The sequence below is a fragment of the Cimex lectularius genome, unplaced genomic scaffold (genome assembly GCF_000648675.2).
Source record: "Cimex lectularius strain Harlan isolate CLEC.00 unplaced genomic scaffold, Clec_2.1 scaffold40, whole genome shotgun sequence".
NCBI lineage: Eukaryota > Metazoa > Arthropoda > Insecta > Hemiptera > Cimicidae > Cimex > Cimex lectularius.
In genome coordinates this window covers 1,151,732-1,178,961 of record NW_019392652.1, presented here as the reverse complement: position 1 = coordinate 1,178,961, position 27,230 = coordinate 1,151,732, and the positions used below count along the sequence as shown (strand labels likewise).

At 31.5% G+C, this 27,230-nt stretch overlaps 1 protein-coding gene across 2 annotated transcripts in view; it reads left to right on the top strand.

The window, feature by feature from the left end:
* LOC106670128 (fatty-acid amide hydrolase 2-A-like) overlaps positions 1-22,845 on the top strand; it is a 31,679-nt gene extending 8,834 nt beyond the window's left edge. Inside the window, exons 1-11 of one of the 2 annotated variants that reach the window (XM_024230682.1) lie at positions 7,437-7,574; positions 18,446-18,624; positions 20,254-20,473; positions 20,534-20,751; positions 20,806-20,917; positions 21,436-21,593; positions 21,658-21,801; positions 21,873-21,974; positions 22,149-22,316; positions 22,381-22,563; positions 22,650-22,845. In XM_024230682.1, the coding sequence (XP_024086450.1) occupies positions 7,490-7,574; positions 18,446-18,624; positions 20,254-20,473; positions 20,534-20,751; positions 20,806-20,917; positions 21,436-21,593; positions 21,658-21,801; positions 21,873-21,974; positions 22,149-22,316; positions 22,381-22,563; positions 22,650-22,745 (1,665 nt within the window). In that variant the 5' untranslated portion in view covers positions 7,437-7,489 and the 3' untranslated portion in view covers positions 22,746-22,845. Of the gene's footprint in view, positions 1-7,436; positions 7,575-18,445; positions 18,625-20,253; positions 20,474-20,533; positions 20,752-20,805; positions 20,918-21,435; positions 21,594-21,657; positions 21,802-21,872; positions 21,975-22,148; positions 22,317-22,380; positions 22,564-22,649 lie in introns of those variants that run through there. The other variant, XM_024230683.1, reaches the window with a different exon arrangement.
* The last annotated feature ends 4,385 nt before the right edge of the window (positions 22,846-27,230 follow it).

The window sequence follows — 27,230 nt, the reverse complement described above, 5'->3', positions numbered from 1 at the left end:
TTATAAAAAATGGATTAATTGGCTAGTGTTTCTGATGACAGAGAAATCTTCATGCTTTTCTTTTCAATTTTAATAACATATTTAATTAAAAAATACATTGGCTACATTAAAAATGCCTGACGGTCAAATGAGCTTTCGTGTGTGCGCATAAATATTTTTAATCCAATTAATTATTCTTTCTATGTAGGGTCTTGGTTGAGATTAAAAAGTCAGTGCCCCGAGCGGGATTCGAACCCACCACCTTCGGCTAGATACGCCGCCGCTCCACCACTTGAGCTATCGTGACTTCCTTCCACTCGGATACCAACTTCCCAGCTCAACCTACAACCGTTCGAATTTTCCCTCTTTTTGCTATTTTCAAATGTCGTGTAATCAGGATTCGATTCTCAGCGACTTATGAAATGGCCATGGGGTAATGGGGAGCTGTTTAGTGAAGTGATACTTCTTTTACTTATTAAATATTAATTCATTTACGTTTTAGTGGTCAATTGATCAAGTTACTTCGTTCAATTAATTATTATTTCTATGTAAGATCTTGGTTGAGATCAAAAAGTCAGTGTCACGAGCGGGATAAAACGTAAATTGATTAATATTTTTAATGTTGAGTAATTATATTGGTATAATTATTTTTTCTTTCTAGACTTGTTTTGAACTCTTTTTTTTTTAAATGTGTTACTTATTAACTACTTATGAAAAATTCTACTGATATCGTCGGGAAATTGATTTTTGTAAGAACAAAAAAAAATCGTGGGACTGTATTACGAAATTGCCTGAAAGATTAAAATAAAAGCAACGCTGCCCATGCAAGGATATTGCCCATTTCGTTTTAGCTTTGACACAAAAAAGTTTTGGCTTTTCACGTACAAAATTTCCATTTTGCACTTTGGCCTCTTCCATTTTACCATTTTACCAAAAGTGTGTATTTTTATTTTTGCATTTTCATAGTTTCATAAGTTGTATAATTTCATTTCACGAGCATTACGTTTATGGCCTGATTTGATAGTACGGTTGAGGTAGTACGTGTATGCCCTAGCGTTACTTCGGAAGACCTACTGTACATTTGTCGTAATAACTGTATTTAGCCGGCTGTGTTGGAATTTTGAAAAAAATTGACCGTTTAGTTGACATGAAAGCAAGTTAAAGAAAATTCGTTATCACCTATAGGCCGTTGGCTTTTTCAGATACTGAAAATACCCTACGGACAGAATTTCAACAATTTTTCAAGATTCCGTGTACCGTATTGAATACCTACATATAATAAATTCTAAAGGGATTATGTAATGTATACAACTCTATAATTCAAAACATTCATTCGGTTGGTTAAAATTGACTATTCACCTGACACTTTCACCGGAACGGGTTTCCAAAACATCTCAGGTTGTATGCTGGCGGAAGTTTTTTTTTCGTCGTGAAATCATGTACATGGTTGGAAGCTATTGTGTATCAGTCTTTTTTGCACGATGTCATGTCCCTTTAGCCATTAAATCTCGGACTCGTTTTTTCCCAACTATTTGCTTCAACAATACAAATGACCGTTGAAAGTAAACTTATCTTCAATGGCAACGAATGGTAGAAACCGAAAAATCCCAGGTCAAAACGCACTTTTTTTACACGTGTAGGCGAAATGTTACAGTTACAACCATGGGATGCACCCATGAAAATATTATTTCGAATGTTAAATCAACATATTTGGTATAAAGAAGAAGAACATGATCTTTCTCAACTTTATCCGTTTTTACGATAAAATGTTATGTTAGACATCTATTAGGTTCCGTGGTCTGATTGACCAAATAAATTCTTTTCAATTAATTAAAGCTTTGGTTCAAATAAAAAGGAGAGAAAATTCAAAAGGTGGGGTTGAGGTGGGAAGTTAGTGGATCGAAGTCACGATAGCTCAAGTGGTAGAGCAGCTGCATATTTAGCTGAAGATCGTGGGGTTCGAATCCCGTTCGTGACACTGACTTTTTATCTCAACCAAAGCCTTAATTAATTGAAAAGTTATGTTAGACTTTTCTTTCATCCAGAATCTCATTCGATTTTACACTCGTGTAAATTTCTGCAGTAATAGTAAAATACATCTTATAAAAAGTTTTTTTTAAAATCGTTTATAACTTGGTGTGTTGCAGTAAAATACTTTTCGAGGCGAAAAGAAAAAAGAGAGAGAGAGAGAGAGAGAGAGAGAGAGAGAGAGAGAGAGAGAGAGAATATATATATTCTTCCATCTTTTTACTAGACAAAGATCTTTTTAAATTTTAAAAACTGTATTTTTTATCCATTTTATTTCGTGGTCCGGTTGACCAAATATAACTTCTTTCAATTAATTAATCTTTATTCAAAGTATAGGTGGAAATAAAAAAGCCAGCGTCACGAGTGGGATTCGAACCCACGATCTTCGGCTAGATACGCCGATGCTCTACCATTTGACCTATCATGACTTCGATCCACTCGGACGCCAACTTCCCATCTCAATCTACTTACTTGTATTTTTATCTGAAAAACAGGAAGTGAAAAATTTTCTATAATAGACTTAGAAATATTTTACTAAGTAAAAAAAAAAAAATGAAAAAAGGTCACTATTTCATGCTTGTTATGGTCATCAAACCCCAATTATGAAGTTAAGAACTTACTTAATTGATTCACAGAGAGACGATTGCGATCTTGGATCTGTTATAACTGCGTTTTTTAAATATCAAGGTTCTCCAGGGTTGGAGGCTTTATCAAGGTTGATTTTTGTTCTGTGAATTCATTTTCACTGAGGAAAAATTAATAGAAGAAAACAATCAACAAATTTGGACGTGTTTTACATTTCTGATGTGCTGAACCTTTTATTCTAATTTCTCATAATTTATTTTCAAACATGTATTGTTTGACTTAGTGTCTACAATTATTTATAATTACATTGTTCAATTAACGGTTATGTGTTTGTTTCAACGTTAACTCTCGCAGGTTTTAGTGTTTTAACAATCGTGGAAATGTATCGTTTAACGAGTGGAAAAGTACATTATTCATATGTAATATGTAGAATGTATTAATTTTTGTCTTAAAATTGTCATAAAAGTTTTATTATTTTTGCATACTGTGGGATTATATATAGAATTAGACAATAATATTAAAACGTTACGTGAATTACTGTAAATGAAATTCACACCTCTTATTTCGGTGATGCATCTTGAAGTAATAGTTTTTTTCCCGGTAAAGTGTAAAATACTGTGTTTTTTTTATTGACGTGTCTGAAAGTAAATATAAATTAAAAGAGAAAAATAAGACAAAAGTAGTAGAAAATAAAACGAGAATCGTTGGCAGATATGAGAAGCCTTACATGCATGCATATGATATTTCAAATTAGATTTACAAGTTCCAAGTCTTTTTAGTGCCTTTTCATGACTTGCTCTTCTGCACAAATTCGTAGGTTAGAATAACCCATAGTAAATGAAGGCCAAAAATTTGAAATCTCGCACTTTTTGAAACCAGTTCACTTCCTTTAGAAACCTAGTTTACCTTTTGATAATTTTTTCTATTGAAGTTTAGAAATTTTACCAGAATACTTTTAACATGTTTGAAAAGACATTTTCTATTAGCTTTATGTATAAAATATATTTAAAAAAATAGGTTTTAGCAATAACATGCAAAAATAATTTTTTTAAAGCAAGACAAAATTAAAAAACTGTAGACATTTTTGTGACAATCAAGGTAGAGTATTTGAAAATTCGTAGACGTATATAGAAGTATGTGATGCTTTCGACTTAAAAAAAAATTACCTTTTGTCGCTGCCAGTAGAACCCTCGCATATCGGTTTTTATAGTAGTTTATTTCATTAAAAAAATTTCAACGCATTAAACTAAACAATCACACATTCCGAAATTATGCAAAGTAATAATTTACCGAATAATTATATAAAGTATTTATAAATTAGAATTTATTTTTATAAAGTATAATTTTCATGTTTCAAGTATTTCTAATGGCTGATGGTTTGCAAATTGTGATATTGATACTGATCAAACCCGATTAATGAATAATCTAATTTTTGATTTTTTTAAACTGTTTTCTGTTCATATTAGTTTAAAAATTAGTGCCATAAAAATTATATGGGATTTTCTATATAGCAAGTGCTTCTCTAACAAATAAACTAACACTTTTCATGTTCTTTCAATTGTTCTCTTTACAATAGGGGCGGCGGTGGCCGCAACGGTTTAGGCGTTGACACGGCGCTCATCACTGTAAGATAGAGGTCCCGGGTTCGAATCCAGCGGCCCTGCATTCGAACTCGACATACTTTACAAATGGACTTTTTCCAAAAATATCGACACCCGAGGGTTCATATGACCTCTGCTGTTGCGAACACTCGTCAAAAAAATCTTTACAAAACTTACAAATAGGCTAATTAATACATAGTAAATCTTTTTGTAGGAACAATAAATTGCGAAATTTTCTTTAGCCTGTTTTTTCTTCTTATCATGAATTATTTTATAGATTAATTAATCAATGTTTATCATTTTATTTTTTGTTCATACAGACAATTACGATAGAAAATGAATAAGAATCATCGGCAGATTAAGAAAAAACTTTATTTATCTTATGAATGGGCAAATTTTAATACATTACAACCAAATGTAAAAAACCAATCTCGTCTTAATAAACCTCCTGGACGTCTGTGGCCAGGGCTGTTGATAACAATGTCAATTTTATATAATATATAGTTTCTAACGTAGATATACTCATATCTACTGATTCTTAAATTAATATTTTTTATTTACATACCAGTCACTTAAGTAAGACGATGAAGTACTCGATATTCCTCCATTACACTTTGGATGATATAGAATTACTCATATAAAAAAAAAAAAAAAAACGAAATATGCAGTCTAGTTGATGATCGCTGGCGTACTCAATATTCCACCAATCTTGTACTGCACATTTACGCTTACCAATACATACGAAAAAGTTAATACAACTACATCTGTAACGATGAGCTTGGTTATCGACCTGCTGGAAACATGAAGTTTTTTCGGAGGATCTACGGAAGAGGTCAACACAGAGAAAAACTTCCTTTCGGTTTTCGCCGAGCTTTCGACAGTTTTTATACTGTCATCTTCAAGGCCTGTTTTATTATAGTTCGATGAAAATGTAACGATGAGCTGGGTTATCGACCTGCTGGAAATATGAAGTTTTTTCGGAGGATCTACGGAAGAGGTCAACACAGAGAAAAACTTCCTTTCGGTTTTCGCCGAGCTTTCGACAGTTTTTATACTGTCATCTTCAGGGCCTGTTTTATTATCATATAAAAAATCAACAAAAAAAAACATGAAAAACAAATTGCACAAAAATTGAAATATCTTACTTAAACCTTAATGGGGAAATAAAAAGACATGGTGTTTTGAGCACAGAAGTACATTACGTTTTTTTTTTTTTTTTATGCTCAGCACCTAAACATTATTTAAATTGAATAAATTAATAATTTTCTCGACCACGTTTTTTAATTTTTATTGTACTTATAGTTTTTTTAATTTTTAATTATTAATTTATTCAATTTAAATAATGTTTAGATACTGAGCACAAAAAAAACAAAACGTAATGTACTTCTGTGCTCAAAACACCATGTCTTTTTATTTCCCCATTAAGGTTTAAGTAAGATATTTCAATTTTTGTGCAATTTGTTTTTCATGTTTTTAATTGTTGATTTTTTATATGATAATAAAACAGGCCCTGAAGATGACAGTATAAAAACTGTCGAAAGCTCGGCGAAAACCGAAAGGAAGTTTTTCTCTGTGTTGACTTCTTCCGTAGATCCTCCGAAAAAACTTCACAAATACATCTCTTTCCAAACCTTTTATAAAAAAAAAATGATCACATTACAATTACTGTATCGGGTGGCGTTCCTACACGCTTTCTATATGGAGCCAAGGAATGATTAATTCGATTAAGTGAACACCTTGAGCAACCTTTCTCTGCATGTTGGACATGGCTTTGTCCAAAAAATAAGTGCATGTGTGGCCAATTCTAAGTCGGGTTGGGATGATCCTTCTTCTGCGATTGATATTTTCTGAAAGGTCACCTATCGACTGTTGGTGCGCAAGATTAATATGTGTTTTAGGAGTGGTATCACCGGATAATTCTCTACTCTGTTGATATTAATTATTATCCTTCAGTGATGAATAAAATTTATTGCTTGAGGCAAAATTGTTTAAAAAATGAAAAAGTTTTTGCAATAAGAAGAAAATAAGCAAAAATACTAGACAGACACAAGTTACCAATTTATAAAAAAGTGTGAATCAATCATCAATTATATATTATTTTGGAGTTGTCAAAAAAATTGTATCATTAATGATTTAAAAAGAAAAGACAAAAGTCATTAATGATAGATGTAGTCAGTTATTGAAGTAGAAATATTTGCCCAAACGGTCATTTCTCGTTTATTACACATATTGCCACATTTGTTACATAATTAAAAAATCGCTATAAAACGACCTATTTTCAATTATATTAAAAATAAAAATTTAGTCTCTATGAATGTATGATTTTTGTCACCTTTTTGGCCGATATCGAGATTATCGATAATTAGAAAGTGCAAAAAGTATTCCTGGTTTCTCGTTGTTCTTGCTGTTTGTTAAACCAAGCGCTCAGCGGAACTTTTTTTTATTGACGGTCACTGTGTTCTTGTGCGTTTAGGACGTAAAAGTAATTAACCATAGTGCACATACTTTCTAATAATCTTACACCGTGACCGTCTATCGTGACTAAAAGAGTCGGTGTTTTCCTCATTTCTCCCTTTAGGCGTTTCCTACGACGACGCAACATTATTTTTATCGTTTGTGATAATTTTCATTTAAGAAATCTAATGGGATCGGTAAAAAAATAAAAAAAAAGAAATAAAATGATTTCATTATATTCAGGGCAGGTGCAAATACTACCGTCATTCCTATTCATTAAGTTCAAGGTTTGTCGTTATTTAAATCATGAAGTAACAAAAGAAAAAAAAATTAGAAATTAGAATATCGTTATTGCTTTGATTTTTTTAGCGAAATGAAGCGGATGCATTCTCCTCCTCTAATACAAATATCTGAATAGGAAACGAAAGTGAAAGTTAATTATAGGTTCAGATAAATATAGATGAGAGTTGTTCTGCAATGCAAACTTCTTTTTTTTATATTCATCTATTAAATGCAATTCTTTAGAAAATTTGTAGAAAAAATATATGGGGTTTATTTAGCTTCTGCACGTTAAGTCTAGCCTTGGGATCAGCTTCTCAGATAACCCACATGACTATTTTCGTTGAAAATCGACACTCTGTGATAAGGTCTTTTTTTTCAATGTCGAGCGTTGATAACTGTCCACCTTCAGTATTACGATGGCCTTGGTCCACTCTGTAATTTATATTCGAACGGTTTACGAGCGGAAGGGATGGTAAGAGGTAATTTTACGATGATAAAAACGAATCAGAGCATAAGTCAGATAAGACCAGTGTTCGAATCAGGAAAGCGAAATTATCGCGATGGTAAATTATACAATCGATATCCATTTGCTGCGATTAATGCACATTAAAGATGACCATCTCAGCTCGCACCTCGTTAATGCAGGTACATTTCAATTGCTAATGCAACATCGAAAAGTTTTATTCAAAAACATTTTGAAGATAGCTACAATGATAACAAATAGGTAACCAACATTCAACTTTTTTGGCTGACGAACTACATATTCACGCTGTAAGTGTCAATTTGTAACAAAAGAAGAAAATGTATTTAGTAAAAAAAAAAAAAAAAAAAAATTATCCATCTATCACTCAACTGTTTTATATTACACTATAAATATATGTTTATTTATTAAAAAAATCAATATCAACAATAATACTATAATTAAAATGATTTAAAAAATGGTGAGGATTAAGGAAAATAATTTTAATTCTTATTGGGTTACCTTTTTTTAGTTTTTGGTGTCGTACAAAGTGTCGTCTTAGTTATAGAAATAAACAATGTCAAGATAAACAGCCCATACAAATATTTAACAATACTTACTAAATATTTACCTACTACGTCCTCCCACTTGATAATGACCTTGTCTGGATGTGTTATTAATTCGGTAATTGTTGAGAACGTGTCGTTCAGTTTTTTTAAAAATGATTTTCCTTATGCACAACTACTGAACACATGTCTACAAAACAAAACTAGTTTAATTTCAACGGAAAAATATACAAACCGAAAGACCAAACTGGAGACTTACTAGAAAAATATGTTTACGAAACTTTAATAAAAATAATTCTAGCAATTATGGCCAAACCCATCACGTGCAAATTGCAGATATGTTAATGACATACTACCATTCTAGACGTCAAAAACAACAACCTAAACCACATCCTGACTTAAAATCCTTATAAAAGAACGTACAATTAGCGGCAGAACGAGAAATCAATTCCAGTATAATTTTCTTGAACTGAACAACCATTAAAACTCTTAAAAGAGCTGACTGACAAAAAAAATTCCTATAAGATCGCATAGCCAAGCAGTAGTCAACGAATGCATATTAAATTTCCAAAACTTGGGGAGACTAACTATACGATGATATCTTGGGTACGCACGACGAAAAACACACTGACCAGAGGAGGATCTGCAAGATATATAGGCCCTGAATCTATTCTTGGAGTAACAAAAACAAACACAAAATCTTAAAAAAAAAAAGAAAAAGAAAAAACTCTAGAGGTGCTAGAAATAATAATGTTATGCTAAAACAACTCTAACCATGACTGGCAAACTCACTGCTACATACACCGGTCACTAGCATCCTAGAAAACGTCTACACAACAAACCATTTGTAGGTTGTGCAATGAGGAGGAAGAAATGACCACCCCTATCGACGTCGAATGCAAAGCAACCCCGGAGACATAACCTGGGAAGCAAAGAAAACGCCCAGATAAAACAACTGTAGCAAGGAAAGTCAATGACCTAGAAATTCTTAGGGGAAGGATCGAGTCGATTGCACTGAACTAAGAACTAGGAAAGCACAGTATACCAGAAGGCTGCAGTGGTTAGGAAACAAAAATCCCCATCCTAGTATCCATCATAATCATCATCAACATCATCACAAAATCTGACTAAAAACTCTCTAATTGAATTATACCGAAAATCAATAACCGACACAAAATGACAGCATTAAAATTCAATAGCATACAGACTTAAATCGGAACCACTGGCTTGAGAAAAATACGTAAAGTACTAAAAGCAATAAACTATAGCACACATTAAAGGCTACAACACAAATACTATCAAAAAATAATAAACAAAACGACATCACAAAACAGAGACTAAATGAACCACAATCACATACATAGGGTAAGAAACGTACAAACAAACTATTTGACAATTAATTTGGCACTGAAAAAAACAACAACAACGATTCTTAAGATAAAACATTGACAAGACGAACCCAGTTTTCAAAAATTGCATATACTAACATGCAAAGGGGGACACAGGACAGTCAGGACGACAAATAAAAGACATACGCAAAGAGTCTGTAAGATCATGTAGGAATGTCGGATATTCAGACTACGCAACTCACAAAAAAAGGACCGACAGGAAGAATTGAAAAAAACAAAAAAAAAACAGACTTAATCCATCAATGAAACTGACCTCTCACGACTTTAAGACAAACTTGTGTTCACAATAATCACCCAGACCTAAGACTGAAGATGGCGAAATGCCAGACCAACACAGCGAGGACAAGTAGACCAAATTGATCGGTAACGTCCAAATCAGGGTCATCACCCTACCATCCACACGGATAAATTTCACAATGAAATATCGTTCGATAAAATATAGATGAAGTTATTTAAAATGTTGTACAACCTAAGTGAAATCTTGTAGTTGTGCAGAAGTTGAGATAGTTATGTAAAACGTAAAATTAAGTGAAATCATCACATTGAGGTAGAAATAGTTATGTACAAAACTGTACAATTTAATTGTTTAGTAATAAATAAATTGGTAAAATTAAGTTAGATTTGTTATAGTTGGATAAAGAGGTAAAAAGTAGTTAAGAAAAAAGTACAACTTAAGTGAAATTGTGTAGTTCCATAAAGTGGTAGATATAGTTACGTACAAAGTACAATTTAGAAGATATCATGTAGTTGAATAAAAATTAAAAATAGTGGAGTAAAAAGTCGTTAAAATTAAGTTAAATCTTATTAGTTGGATAAAAAGTAGAAGTAGTTATTAAAAAATACAAATTAAGTGAATTATACAGTTTGATAAAGTGGTAGAAATAAGTAATTAAAGATTAATGTGTGGTGTTTAGTGACCGTCAGTTGATGATTATTTGGAGATCGTGAGATGCGGTTTGGCCGCGGGTTTAGAAAAACATTTTTTTCATCGTGCCAACGTTTCGATCTTTATTGAGATCATCTTCAGGGCCAAAGTGTTTGTTTTCTGTGTAGATTGTCATTATTTTGTGTCGTGTTGGGCACTCTCATCACGACACAAAATGATGACACATCTGCACAGAAAACAAACACTTTGAGCCCTGATGATGATCACATGATGATTGACACGATAAAGAAAACGTTTTTCTAAACCTACGTCACACCAGATCGCATCTCACGATCTCCAAATAATCATTAATGATTATTTGGTTTTTATTTTATTTTTATTTATATTTAGATTATTTTTATTTAGATTATTTTATCATCTTTTTATTTAGAATATTTTATCAGACTTAATATTTGATAAAATCATCTAATAGGAGAATAGAAAGCCTTACAACAGCTGAGGTTTTCTAGAAACTTAGGTTGTGTTTATATTTTGTATACACTTCAATATTAGAATATTAAAATTAAAATTTTACAATTGAATAAAAAATAGAATGTCAGGTTCAATAACCTGACTTTTTAAAATATTCTTGTCCTCAAAAATTCTATTTAGTAAATAATAAATCCATCATTTACTATGAGCAACAGATGAATCCTACACTAAAATTTCTGTTGAAGTGGTTAGTTAAAAGCAAGCTGTACTTGAAGTTTAAATATGACCAATTATGTACTTAAAACAATTTATTAAGCAATACAAAATTTATTGTAATTAGTCAAACAGCAAAGGAAGTTGTCGAGAGTTTGTAAAATATAATTTATATAAAAACCTGAATTCCTATCTGGAGCATTGCTAATTGATAAATACGTCTACTAGTGATATGATAAAACGCCAGTTTTTTATTTTTATTGACCAACAATGTAATACATGTTCCCATCTAGTACACATCAAGGGTAAAAAAAAATTCAAAGATCTATAGAAAACAGTTTTCCCCCTCAGGATTTATTAATCCAGTCGGGATCGATTTATTATTAGGGCAGAAAAAAGAAAAACAAATCAGGTGTCTGTTTGTTTGTCAATTATAGATCAAAAGCGGTATCGACCGCACGTTCAGTTTTAAACAAAACACCAATACAACAATAATAAGTGTCGAATGTATATTTGGAATATTCCTAGATGTTGTTAACTGTAATTGCCTATTCAACCTTGGGAAACTCAGTCGGCTGAGAACTCGTTTGTCAAAACCAAAAAGCTTCCGATTTCTCCAAAATAATTGTCATTTTCAAATGTTTTTTGTTTGTTAAATATTTTTTATTCTATTTTTTAAATAAATATTTTCATTCTGCAACAATAAGGTGATTATAGTTAAATATAATGTTTGAAACTTGTATGACAATATTAATAATAATGACGGTATGAAATATGTTTCACAAATAAATGAAAATAGTTTAAACTTGGACTGACATGGTTCAATAACAAGACTTTTTAAAATATTCTTGTCCTCCAAAATTGCAAATCCCATAAAAAAAATAATAAAAAAATCTTTGAAGGTGAACGAGATGATCATATCGGAGATCCCGAATCGGAGGTAGTTCAACTACAAACCTTTGAACTTTTTGTAACCAGGCCTACACTAAATATCATTATAACTTTTATGACGTTAAAGTGTAAATATACCTTTAAATTCTTTTACGTTATTGCTTCGTTTTTTCTTCTTTTTCCAATAGAATGATAACTCAATTGTTTAAACCTAAAGAATATTTCTTCTAAAGAAAATGTTAAAAAATTTGAAGCAGCAGGGCAATGATATTTTGAAATAAGGGTAGCAGAATTGGCTCAAATGTAAAGTAAACACGCTGTATAAAAGAAAAAAGTGGTTAAGTATAAAGTTCGAATAATTTTGTTTAAGCAAATATAGATCAAGTTGTATTTCTTTAGTTCATGTGAGTAGAATTGTCAAGAACTCTTAATAAAATCAGAAGTAGTTAGATAAAAATTATATAGTATTAAAAAAAGGTAAAAAGTTGTAGTAGATGGATAAAAATTTTGAAAGAAATTGAAAATTGACAGTTGTGAAATAGACACGTACATCGTTGCATAACAAAATCAATATTTAAGCGAAAAGCCAAAGTTGAGCGCAAAAAGATAGCAGCTAGTTAAAAAGAATAGTCATTGAATAAATTTTTTTATTAAGTAAAAAAGGAGAGGGAGTTTGATAAAAATTACTTGATTTAATAGTGGAAGTAATAATAATAAACTTTATTCGTAGAAAGATGCAAAATTGTCATATATAAACATGGTTAAAAACAAACATCATGGTCACGGGACTGTCCGATGAAGTCATTTTATATTTCTTTCAGTACCTAACTCTCCACTTTACAACATACAAATAAAACTAATTATTTATTAATAAAATTAAATAAGGTAGATTAACTTCCTAGTAATTTACCGCGCTACTAAAAGTGGAAGTAAATTAGTAAAGAAAATATGGTTTAAAATCGTGCTTTTAAACCGCATGAAAAACTCACTAGTTTCCGTGGTCCGCTTGATCAATTAATATATTTAGATTAATTAAGGTTTTTAGTTAAGATAAAAAAAACAGTGTCACGAGCGGGATTCGAACCCACGATCTTCAGTTTGATACGCCGCTTCTCTACCACTTGAGCTATCGTGACTTCGATCCACTCGGACACCAACTTCCCATCTCAGCCTAATTACTTGTATTTTTTATCTCAAAAACAGGAAGTGATTTTCTATCATAGACTTCTCGCTATCGTGACCTCGATCCACTCAGACACTAACTTCAGTAAGCACACCTTCACCAAAGCTCTCCGTGGCCATTTCATTTGTCGCCGAGAATCAAATAGATTACACGACATTTGAAAACTGGCAAAAAGGAGGGAAAATTCAAAAGGTGGGGTTGAGATGGGAAGTTAGTGTCCGAGACGATCGAGGTCACGATAATCATCTTCAGGGCTCAAAGTGTTTGTTGCCCTGAAGATGATCTCAATAAAGATCGAAACGTTGTCACGATAAAGAAAATGTTTTTCTGAAATCTACGTCACACCAGACCGCATCTCACGATTTCCAAATAATCATAGACTAACGGTCACTAACACCACACACTTTTCATAAGAAAAATCCTCAGCTGGCCCACAAAAATTTAATTCAGTATTTAGGGTACTTCTGATCTTGATAAACCAGAAAATGAAAAACCTAAAACAAGAACAGCCCGAAAATTAAAAGTGGTTTTTTGTTTTGTCAACAGTTTGATTTCTTCTGGAACGATTGATTCAAATGGAAAAAAGGTCTTAGTTTATGGATAATGTATTTTAGAAATCGTACGAGAATTAGCAGAAAAATTAAAGTTAACATTGTTTTGCACAAACAAATCATTAGTTAAGTGAAATGTCCAAAATTAAGCAAAAACGGTTGGTACTTAACAAAGGTACGAGTAAAATCAGTAGAAGGCTGTAATTGAATAATAATAATTTTTTGGAAAGGTCGTTTTTTCAATCGAACATTTTCGTCCTACATCGTCCAATGTAGGCAAAATGTTAATTTGTGTTTGTTTATTATAAATCAAATTTTTCGCTTGTTTTTATTTTACATTGCGGTACGATTGTTTTACATATATGATTTTTTTCTGAACTTCTATGTTTTTGCTGTATATTTTTTTTATTCTTAATAATAAACCGTGAAGTCACGATAGCTCAAGTGGTTAGGGCAGCGGCTTATTGAGCGGAAGGTTGTTTGTTCGAATCCCGCTCGTGACACTAACTTTTTCATTTCAACCAAAACCTTACGTAAAAAGATTAATTAATTGAAAGAAGTAATTTGGACAATTGGACCTCTAAATATAATGGATTAAATTAAAAGCTGTTGCGTTGGCCGCTGTAATCGAACCCTGAACCTCTACCTTACAGTGATGAGCGCATTATCAAGTATGGACAAAACACAATATAATAAATCTTACATTTGTGTACTTCTGAACTATTTCAATCAGGTTCCAGTTCTTACAATTTGATCGTGATTTGTTTTTAATGAATTAAAAACTTCGAAAAGAAGTCTAATTCTAAAAAAAAATAAGAATAATAAACATTCGAAATGCTCTAAATTGTTGTGGCACAGCTTGGGATCGGGTTTTTTTTTAGCTTTTTAATATTTAAAACATTCTCTGTATAAAATTACGACACAATGTTAAAGTGTAGTGGTTTGGTTAGTTGTGAAAATGAGACTGATCAGTTTAAAAAAAGTAACATTTCATGAATATTTAAAATAAACATTTTTGTTTGAAAGAATCATTTTTATGCCTCTAATATTTGAGGATTTTATTATCATTACCATTCAACAATTATAAGCTTTATCTTAATTAATTATAACTATGCGACCTTTTGATACAACGCTCATTACACTTATCCACCAGATCTATATTTTCACTGTTTTGTTTCGTGATATTCCATCGAAAAATTATGAATCGGTTGCTAGAATAATGTATTTAGAATGAGATTTTGTTAATTTCAAGTGGTAGGTAGTTTGCTTCCGGTTGTTTTTTGATCTAGAGTAAGCACGGGCACTCCGGGACCTCCCCAAAATCATGGCTCAGCAAAGTGTTGAACAGTAACTGAGACGTGAACTTTTTTCTATTAACTTATTGATGTTTTCGTTTAAATCGTTGACTGAATAGCTTGTCAGGTTTGGTTTTTTGGTTTGGATGAAAAGGATATCAGTTTTAAAAGTAAATGTTTTACAACCGATTATTTCATTAGTAATTGATCCTGATACAAATGTGAAATTAAATTGTAATTCCTCGAATAATAAATTTTGAAAAACGTCAACAAGGGGATTATATTAGCATCAGACCACCTTCTACAGGTTGCGACAGTTCCCTCTCACTACTTTCCTTTTCACTTGTTCTTCGCCCGAAAAATTTGAGTATACGCCAAAGTCGGAAATTGAGGTGTATCCCAATTTAGCAGTTTGAACGTAAAAGGGGCCTTTTTACGAGGCAGGCTCGAGCATTGAAAAAGGTTTTAGCGACGATGAAAGACCTGTTTTTAGTAATTTCCAAGGCGCTTCAAACGTCAGACGGAGGGTTTTTTTTGGATGGATTTTCTTTAGAACTGCTTTCAAGTTAGAAAAAAAAGAAAAAATTAATTTAATTTTAATAATAGACTATTAGGGTTGTGGTAAAATAATGAATTCCACATGTCTGATTTTCTACGATATTTACATTTTTTTAAATAAAATAAAATGATGTTTTTGCAATAAGGTTTTTCCACGTAGTAATTGCTGAGAAACCAGTTTTATGACTAATCAAATGGCCGCTGCATTCGAACCCGGGACCTTTACCTTACAGTGACGCCCCCCTAAAATGTATAGTTAATTTTAATTTTTGGTAGATTTTATTAAAAAAAACTTTACAAATTGTCTTGTCGCAACGTGAAATAAAAACTTTATGTGCTTTTAAGTTATATTTTTTCGATTAGCAGGTAAATAAATTTAGCTAAAAAGCTAACATTAAAATAACGAGGCATGATAATTCAATATCAATTTTTTTTAGAATCATATGGCGTTTGATGTCATAATAGAATGATGAGAACTTTACTTCACGTTGAGAATAAAGCCAGAGGTCGACCTGTTATGATGATAGAATAATTTACATTTATCATGTTATTTCAATTTGGATAAAGCAGACCTTCGATTGTTATTGTCATAAAGGAATAAGAATTTATAATTACATTTTAAATATTGATGTGTAAAAACAAATTCTAATTTAATGCATTTTCAAAGTCTTATGGGCTTTCTTCTCAAAATTATAAACATTATTTTGTGTTTAATTTATCATTAATATTAAAACAGCAATACCTACATAATAGGCCCAAAGTATTTATATTTCAGTTATTTCTGAAATAATGTTTGCAATGTTGAAAATGAAGCACATAAAGCTTTGAACACACATTCAATTGCAATTTAGAGCCTGGATTATTCATTTATTTAAAAAAAATAAAGATTGATTCCTAGTGTTGAGATTTGTGATATTAAACCTTGTCATTGTTTGTTTTCAGACATAGAAAATTCTGGAAATTAAGTAAATTCACTCCATTGACAAGTACACTAAGTCCTATCATGCTCTTCAACAAGTAGATTCTATATATTTTGATTTTTTGAAAGCTTTCAACCTGATTGCAAATTATGTAAATACTGATTAGCAATTTTTGAAAACTTTAATTTGGCATAAGTCAAACAGTCAAATTAATATTTATATTATCTAAAACCTTTACCGACTCCTATAGAGTTCCTCATGGTTCACTACTTGGGCCTTTATTGTTTAAACTTTTTATAAATGATATTTAATCTTGTTTTCCGCATATTAATTTTTTCACTCTTTACTTAGGATCTGAAAATATAGTTTGTACAGACTATGAAAACAACTGAAGACTAACACACTGCAAAATTCTTTATACAGCCTTGAACATTGGTATCACAGAATTCAATTGAACTTAAAAAAAGAAAATATTTTTTTCCCACTCCATTTTTATTTCTGATTAGGCTTATAAAAGTAAATTATTTTGAATTAACATTGTGCAAACTGACTGTAAAAAAGATCTTTGAATTTATTTTTACCATAACTTGAAGTTAAAAATCATATTCAATCTACAATCAACTGGCTAATAAAACCATAGATTTATTAACGACACTATTGTAAATTTCAGTAATTCTTATAGCTTATTTTTAATTTATAAGGACCTTGAGTGATCAAATCTTGATTGTAAATGTGTCCTATGGAATCCATATACAAGACAATTAACTGATGCATTATAGGGTTACAGAGACGTTTCTTGCATCTTATTTGATTCAGGGAGGCTGGAATATTTAGTAATACTCTTTATGATCTTCTCCATGAACTAGATGGATTCATAATCATATTAACTGTACTAATAGTAATAATAATTTATTTACAAGCAATATTGGGAGAAGAATAAACTTGGAGAAATATGGGGTAAAAAGAAAAAAAAATCTTAATAAAGATTGAATTATTGGATTGTTCTCTTGTGTTTATATTTTTTATAATTGTAGAAGATCGTGTTATAATTATCTGATGAGGATTTCATAAAATTTTCTGTTATCCAGTAAATGTGGCTACGCTTGGCATGCTAAGAACAGAGTGCATATAGTCAATAGTTGTCCACTTTTAAATCCACCATTCTCAGACTTTTGTTCTGTGCAGTTTGGAGTTTGCTGAGTTGAGTTATGGTTTTACATGTGTTTGATCACACAAGGCAGGTGTAAGTTAAAATAGGTCAAATATAGAGAAGGTAGATGGGCTTTTGTAATTAACATTTAAGGCAGATTTTTTATTTAGTAATGGGAATAAGTTGAGTGAAGCGCTCTGGTTGATGGTTTGTCACAGACAAAATGAATGTGGCGGTGTAAGTCAGCTTGAAGTCCAACTGTATTTCTAAATATGTTATGGAGTTTTCCCATAGTGTTTGAAAATTCTCGTCATTTACATTACATGACACTTGCCTTTATTGACTGTTCTGGCCCTTTCCTTTCTGTTGCATACCTCCTGGTGTCAGCAGTTTACTTTCTCTAAAAAAAGTCATATTCTTTCAATACATTAAGCACTCCAGCATAATTACGGTACAATACAATAGTGTTATCACTTTACCCCCAACTGTTCATCTTTATCATTTATCTCTCGTTTATTAAATTAAACATGAACTCCTTAGTTTCACATTAGCTTTTGTAGTTAAAAATTCGTATGCCTTTGGGTCATAAGTTAATTATGTAGATATCATGTGGCATTATTAGTTTTAGTCGTTCAGTTTCAATTGTCTATTAGAAAATGTATAAACCTTATGCATGTCAAAATTATTTATGAGATATCTATTTGTATCTTGGCTTTTAATAGGTAATAAATAAATACTTTATATAAAAATCAGCTTTAAATCTGATGTTCATTTGCATAAATTTCAATAAAATCTAATTATCAATCATATTAAATATATTTTATGTATACTATATGTCTTTATTATTTAATATATAAAAAGTTTACAATTGAATAACAAAACAAGAAAGACATTCCTCATGGTTCAGACTGTTTGAGGTATTTTATGTATATAATATATATATTTTTTGTTTTGTTTAATCAGATTGCAACATGGAGATCGGCGTGCGGATACTTGGTGCGGTGCAGCTAATCATTTCACTCCTTCTGATCCCAGTATTTTACCTGTTGTCATTCAGGAAAATCAAATATGTACCTCCAATTAAATCTGACTTGCTCAAACTCAGTGCTACACAATTAGCGAAAAAAATTAGAAATAAAGAGGTAATTAATCAAATTACATATATGTATATTTAACATAATTAAAGATCATATTATTAAAAAAATTAACTACATTTAATTATTTATATAAAATTATTTTTAAACTATTTTATAATCAAATCTGCTCAATGTGAAATGTTACAATGATTATGTTAAATAATACTACATATTTTATCATTTTGAGAATCTAAATAAAATGAAATGAATAAAACTAGGCAACATTGCTTATATAAATTTATTTGAATAAATGCTAAAATGAATGACAAGTGTCAACAAAAAGGAAGAGAAATCCTGAGATTATAATTTCCTAATGTATGTTTTCTAATCAAATCTATATCATCAATTTTATTACAATATTATTTTATGGGCTAATATTTTCAATCCATTTAATAGAAAATGAATTACACTTTGTTGAATATTTCAGTTGTAGATTTGTCAATGAAATGGTTTGGTTGATTGGTAAAGTTCAAATTACAGAAAGGATCAAAAGTTGATTCAGGTAGCAAAACAAAATTGCTGTTTAACTATAAAAATGTTTGACCACTTTAGGGGTTGACTGAAAGTTCAAACTTAGGGTAAGGGATTTAATGATTTTTTTTAAGCTTTACTAATGATTATTTAAAAAATCGTTCAAATCTGTATGGTGAACATCCAACAACAAAAGGCAATTTAAAGGTAAGGGTTATCTGAAAGTAACAACGACACATAATTTCACAATGAAACGATATCTAATATACTAAAATGGGTTTCAAGACTACATCATGATCGAATAAATATGAAAATAGTAAATGGAACATGTACAATAATAATAAAAAAACAAATGTATTTCTTGTTAATTTTCAGAAAATTCATTCTTTGTTGGCTTTATTTTGTCAATATTAGCCAGAGCTCATTCAATTAAATTCTTGTTACTGGGTTTTTGGGGGAAAGGGAAAAAGGCCAGAGGTGACTGAGGGAATTGAACCCATGACGAAAGTGTCAATGAGTCGAGAGTCTAACACACTGACCACTTGGCTACTGTGGTCTCCCTAAATTTTAGTAATCCTTTTTTTTTGCAAATATGACAAACAAAATAACACACGTATCAACTGCTGAATATGGCAAAATGCTGAAACTTGTACTTAAGAGAAATTAGGATCAAACTGTTAAAAGTTAAAACTTTTGTTATTAATCTAAATGTTCAAATCTGATAATTGGCTTAGTTGAGGACTGCCTTAGTGGTTTGGGCTCATGACTTGTATTTGTCACACTACCAGTTTTGGGTTTGAATCTAGCTTATGGAATTGTAATTGAGAATAAAATTTTTAAAAAATTGTAAAGTGGTTTGACACCTTGCCTATGATATCCTGATGTACTGGGATACTTCAAGTATATGACGATCGTACTTTACGATGAAGTAAAGTCAAAGTTTTAACCTTACTCATAGTTATTATTATATTATGTTTGGTGATATGCTTTGGAAAATTGCTCCATATTGAACAATCCAAACGTTACTTTGTTAAAAGTTGTTCATATGACTTATACAAAAACACTCATAACATTTGGATTGTTCAATATGAAGATATTTTCCCGAAAAATAATTTTTTCTAATAAATATTTTATTTGTGACTAATTTTGAATTTTTGACTTTAGCTCACTAGCCAAGAAGTAGTTGAAGCTTACATTGCACGAATAAGAGAAGTAAATCCACTACTCAATGCTGTGGTAGAAGATAGATTTGAAGACGCAAGACAAGATGCGATCAACGTAGATAAGTTAATAACATCTGGTCAAAAAGACTCAAAGACATTAGAAGAGGAAACACCACTTCTTGGAGTCCCCGTGACAGTGAAAGAGAGCTGTTGTGTAAAAGGTGTAATTATTATTATTTTTAAAAATTATAGTTGGCAAATGAGAATAATTTTTAATACAGGTATGTCTTACTGTGTTGGCTCATTACCCAGAATGGGCGTTAAGGCTGAGCAAGATGGCCAGGCTGTTAGCAATATAAAAAAAGCCGGTGGGATTCCATTGTGTGTCACTAACACACCAGAACTGTGTTTGTGCTGGGAGAGTAACAACCTAGTCACCGGGAAGACGAACAATCCTTATAATATTTACAGAACCTCTGGTGGATCATCTGGTGGAGAGGTAGTAGAAAGACTTGTAAAATTGTAAAGTTCAAAAATAAATTTTAATTTTTAGGGAGCACTCCTAGGTGCAGGTGCTTCTTTGGTTGGAATCGGCTCAGATATTGCAGGTTCGATTAGAATCCCGGCAATGTTTAATGGAGTTTATGGCCATAAACCAACGCCGAGTTAGTACTGTTTGATATGCTCCTATTACATTTTCTATATTTAATAATATATTTATTGTCCAAATCGCATGGTATTTTCTGTTTGTGCAATGTTCAATTTCAATAGATTGTGAAACATTAATGCAAAGATTGTTTATTATCAATTTTCTGTCAAATAATCTGAATCCTGGTATAGTCTGGATGAAAAAAAAATCGATTGTTATCTGCCAGATGAGAATTAAATTTGTTTTTTCATCTAGACCATACCAAGATCAAGATTATTCATTAATAAAGAAAGTGGCCGATACAGGTAACACTTAAATTATCGATTTTATTTTTTATTTTTATCTGCCAATTTTGTTTGGTTTGGTCCGTATTGTGCCAAGCTATTTACCAAACACTAAATATGACAAAAAGCATCACAAAGATAAACCATTGTGTACAGGTAGACCAGGCTGATCGGAGATGATCAAGCTACTTAATCAGTCATTTTCATATTTTTGTATTCATCTGGATGTAATGCATATTTCTTTTTAAAGGGATGATTTCTCTTGAGGGCCACTATCCTATATCAAAAGATGATAAATTTTCTAAGTTTTTAGTACTTGGTCCGTTGACCAGGTATGTTGAAGATTTGACTCTGATGATGAAAGTAATGGGAGGAGAAAATGCAAAAATGCTTCATTTAGACCAAGAGGTGTTTATTATAACCTTTTTTTTTTTAATAAAACTGTTTATTTAACAAAAAATGTCTTTTGCAGGTCAATTTGGGTAGTATTAATGTATTCTATCAAGAATCGGCTGGTTTTTCCCTTGTCAACGTAGGTGTTCAAGATGAAATAACAACAAGAATGCTTGAAGCAGCTGCTTACTTGAAAAACAATCATGGATGCACAGTTAGAAAAGTCAGTTAATGAGCAAATAAAATTACTATTTATTACAATAAGAATTATTTAAAATTATTATTACATTTTAGGGAAATTTTGATTTAGGCGACTCGGTTGAAATGAGTGGTGCGGTGTTTTTAGGATTAAATGATATCCCCCATCTTTTAGATATTTCAAAGATAAAGAAAAGGGTAATTTACAAATGATACTTAATGATACAATGTTACATATATATATATTTTTGTGTTGGCAGACGGATCCAAGATCCATGGCCTTAAATGCTTTAAAATCTAAATTGTCTTTTTTCCTTTTTTTATGTTTATTATTATTATTATTATTATTAATATATTTTTGTGTGTGTACAGACTGAGATGAGCGTGTATGTTGAATTTTTCAAATCTCTTCTTGGATTATCTGAGTTTTCTATTAATGGTATGCTGTTCATGCTTCTGCTTGAGCACAGATTAATGATTTCTGAATCGACATATCCTTACTACAACAAACTCAATGAAATGCTCAAGCAGTCATTTGCTGTATGTCATGATTTAAAAAAAAAGAAAAAAGAAAATAAAATTTATTGTTATTTTTGCATTTTAGGAATCTCTCAAAGACAATGGAGTTTTACTGTACCCTACATTCCCAGTAGCTGCACTCCATCATGGTGAAATATTTGTCAAAACAGCTGGTGTTATGTACACAATAATTTTTAACTCATTGGAACTACCGTCAACACACGTGCCACTAGGATTAGATAAAAATGGCCTTCCAATTGGCATACAGGTGAGAAATAAAAATTAAAAAAAGATTTTTGACAACCTTATTATAACATTTATAAAGTAATAAGTACTTCATTTTGAATTTTACAGGTTGTTGCAGCGCCATACCAAGACAGGCTTTGTTTGGCCGTGGCAAAAGCCCTCGATGAAAAATACAGAGGATGGATTCCTCCTCCTTCTGCTTAATTGTACATACTTAAATTTTACGCAACTGTTAAACATTTTGAAAATATGTATACATTTTGATTTCTTTTGTTTTGTAATAAACTTCATCTTTTTATCAGAAGTTTCATTTTGCTGAAATGATCCTATCTTTGCAATAAATACTATCATACATAACAATTCATGACTTCTCTTTTACAGTACTTAAAAGTATATAATAAACAAAAAAATAATAAGTTAAATGTTTATACTATCAAATAATTTCTAAACACTGCAGAGCAGCATAACTATATTCAACAATTCTTTCAATGGATTTTGATCATGCAAACATTACTGTCAGCACCGTATGTCTAATAATATTTCAAATTGTGTTCAGTTTTGATGTTTAAAAACATTAAACAAATTGCAATTTTTTTTGTAATTTCTTCATTACCGATCGATCATTTTGGTCTGCCTACCATCATTGTGTTGGTCTATCTGATACGTGTCGGTATTTTACCAACTTCAGTGAAACTGTTTGATTCTGTTAAGTCAAGTCTCCTTTTGCTCCTCCACTTCTCATGGCTATAAAAGAAACGACTTCACAAAAATAACTCAGACCCATGAATGAAGATAATGAAATATTGAGACATGTTGGCCTATCCTCGCTGGGTTGGTTTATCAGACCTGTTTTGACATTTTGCCATCTTCACTGTGTCTATGTGATTCTGTTAACTATTTTATTGATTCTCCACCTCTCAAGGCCATAAAACAAACTTGACTCCACAAAATCAACTGAGACTCAACTATGAAGATAACAAACTGATGAGATAAATCTGTCTGAATGATAATAATCAAATTACAGGTTGATCATCCTTCAGTTGATAAATTATGTTCTTACATATTAGCCAGAGTACGGACAATGATAGAATATTTTGTGGCGATGGGTCAGTGTCAGAAATTTCAGGGGTGAGAATGAGAATTGAACCAAATGACCACAAGGTCTATAGGCTGAGTGTTCAACACATTGAACTCCAGGTTACCGTGGTATTTGTAAATTATAGATTGTGACTATTATCCTTATTTATAAACTTAACTATTCCTAGATTATTTAGTAACTTCGAAGATTCAAGATTAATTTCAATGCTTACTATTTTTATAATTATTAGGTGCAATTATATGTTCTCATTGGAAAGTACATTATTACTGACAAAACTACATGTTCATCACCCAACAGACCCCATGAGAAAATTCCATATACACCTTCTATGGCAGCTGTAAGGGCACTAATTGTGCATGCTTTCAACTCCAAAATTGTCTGGGAGTGCCTAAATTGTCTAATGACTTGGAAAAGCAAAATCAGATTACCTTAAAGTGGGTTCCCGGATATGAAGGCATAGAAGGAAATGAACAGGCTGACATAATAGCCAACAAAGGTGCAACCCCTCACCCATGGGACCAGAACCATACCTAAGTAATCTGTTACATAGTTGTAACTGAAAAAATTGGTGGATGGAGTTCTTGTTACTGTAGGATATTGGAGAAGCGGTGAAATACAAAAGACCAGAAAAAAAATTCAACAAATCTAAATATAAATATGACTTGAGAAACGATTCTAAATTGTAATTTAATAATTCACTATCCTGAAGTAATGACAAAAATAATTTATGGAAGTAACAAATTCAAATTTGCTGAAAATCTAACCTTTCATCTTTATTATGATTAAAAAAATGAAATAGGGTAAAAAAGAAAAATCTTGAATATCAAATCTAAACTTAAAATTTCAGTTTAAAGCAAGAACTGTTCTGAAGTGCATTAGTTTTAAGAGATAATTTCTCATTAAGTATCTCGTAAGAAAAGTAATTTCGAGTAATTAGAATAATAACCCCTAACCTTAACAGTAGAACAAAGCTGGAATGAATCTGACAGACCATAACAGCAAGGATAGGCAGATCTAGATAAAAACAACCAAATTACAATGTAAAAATTAAAATACATAAAATGAATTTAAAAAATTATAAATTTAGTAATATAAGCTACACTGAAGGACAAAATTAATGCACCACCTTTACTTTTAATCTATTTAATCTTTTTCATAGTTTGCGTACCACAAATAGGTTTGGTTGTAAAAATAATTTAAAAAGAAAATGTTTATTACTTATTAAAAAAAATTGAAATATTGAACTTAAACAAAAAAATTACAAAATTTTGTTTCCTTTAATACTGAGTAGTTCCACTTGGCACGAATCACGTTTTGTTAAACGCCTTTGCATTCCTTTGAAAATATTTCTGAGGAATTTTTTTCCATTCAACAAGAGCAGCTGTATCTTATTCTTCTAGGGTGATAGGATCTAAGTTTTAAGTTTGAAAGGTATACAATACTACTAAACAGTTTGTGAACCATTTAGTTTAATACTTTTCTCAAGTATAAAAATATAATATGTGGTTGATTGGCCTATGGGCTGATAAACACATCCTGAAATGATGACCACTGCATTCAGGATTAGTTTGAGCAATAAAATTTGATAATGAACACAACTATTAGAACATTGTAGGTCAGAAAATTGAAATAGAAAAAGTGTGGAATCAGAGTGCCTTTAGATATGTTCTTATCTAAACATCTAAGGCACGGCCATCTGTCTGCCAAGTCCATACTTAACGTTGATCTTTTATATTTGTTGAACATTATAATTGTATGTATTAGTTAACAGAATTTTGTATAAAAAGGGAAGGTAGTTTGAAAGAATTTTCAATTGGAATGTTATTGGAACAAAGTTTGAACACGTAGAGAATAAATGAAGTCTGTTTATTTTTGGAAAAAATAAAATGTACGTTAAACGTATTATATGATTATTTTTGGTAATATATCAGAGGAATAAACAATTATAAGGCAAATGAGAGATGAAGTAGATCGAGAATGAAACACTCGGCACGCTGTCATATCTTTATGCATGAGCCCTTCCACGGGGTGCCCCGGGTTCGAAAACGAGCCGGATTCGGATGTTTATCAACGCGTTAACTTAAAATTTATGCTGGACGCTCCGAGGCCGCATGCAAGTGGGTACGGGGGAAAAATGTGGGATTAAAGCGGCTGGCACCTTATCTAGAGCCAAGTAATCCCATGGGCCGAACAAATCCTCCCGTTGGAGGCAATACGCAGCCAATAATTCTCCGGACTCGATTTATGCCCCTTTCTAATTAGGATTGTTTTGTTCAACAGCCTCACACGGGATCTAATGGCAATTTAAGTTATTTTCTCTGTCTGCTTTATGATTTTGCCGTGATCGTTTTTAAATTCTAGTTTTATACTTTTCACTCTAAAATCACAGATGTTTTCTTAAGATTTAGTCTAGTTCTTCGTATGGAACAGTAATCCCTACAAATTGGACAATTACACATCCATCAAATTTATTTTTATATAAAACTTCGACGATTATAGATAGAACGAATTTGTAATTTTGTTGAATAAAAGACACATTTTTTAACTTCAACTTAAAATATGTAAATAATGTGTGGTGTTTAGTGACCGTTAGTCAATTCGGAGATCGTGAGATGTGGTCTGGTGTGACGTAGGTTTTAGAAAAACATTTTTTTCGTGTCAATGTTTCGATCTTTAAATTCACTAATTTCGTGGTCCGCTTGACCAATTAATGTATTACAATTAATTAAGTTTTTTAGTTGAGACAAAAAAGTCAATGGCACGAGCGGGATTCGAACCCACGATCTTCGGCTAGATACGCCTCTGCTCTACCACTTGAGCTATCGTGACCTCGATCCACTCGGACATTAACTTCCCATCTCAACCCCACCTTTTGAATTTTCCATCCTTTTTGCCATTTTTCAAATGTCGTGTAATCTATTTGGTTCTCGGCAACAAATGAAATAGACACGAAGAGCTTTAGTGAAGTCTTCATTTTGCTTATTACATTTTATTAGGTTTCGTGGTCCGCTTGACCAAATAAATTCTTTTCAATTAATTAAGGTTTTGGTTGAGATAAAAAACTAAGTGTCACAAGCGGGAGTTGAACCCACGATCTTCGGCTAGATACGCCGCTGCTCTACCACTTGAGCTATCGTGACCTCGATCCACTCGTTCGAATCCCGCTCGTGCCATTGACTTTTTTATCTCAACTAAAAACCTTAATTAATTGTTTCGATCTTTATTAACATCATCTTAAGGGCCTGGGATTTACAAACATTGTTTAAATTTAACAAATATTCGTTCTTGTGTGTCGTGTTGAGAGTGCCAGTGAGATATTGCTTTATGTTTATATACGTTGGATTTTGAAGGGATTGGGAAGGAAGTCGTGATAGAAAGACATTTTAAATGAGGAGTCGGCTTCTTTGAGTTGAAAGGAGCCGACGATGGAAAAAAATGGGGAATAGTTCGGCCTGATTATCCTTTCAGGATTATGTAGACGGGGAAACTAGGGAAAGGAAAGCCAAATTGTTGAAGAATTATACTATGTAGAAATGTTTGATGTGTGGAATGTAATGATTGTTTTATGTGTTATATTAAATGTTTTGTGT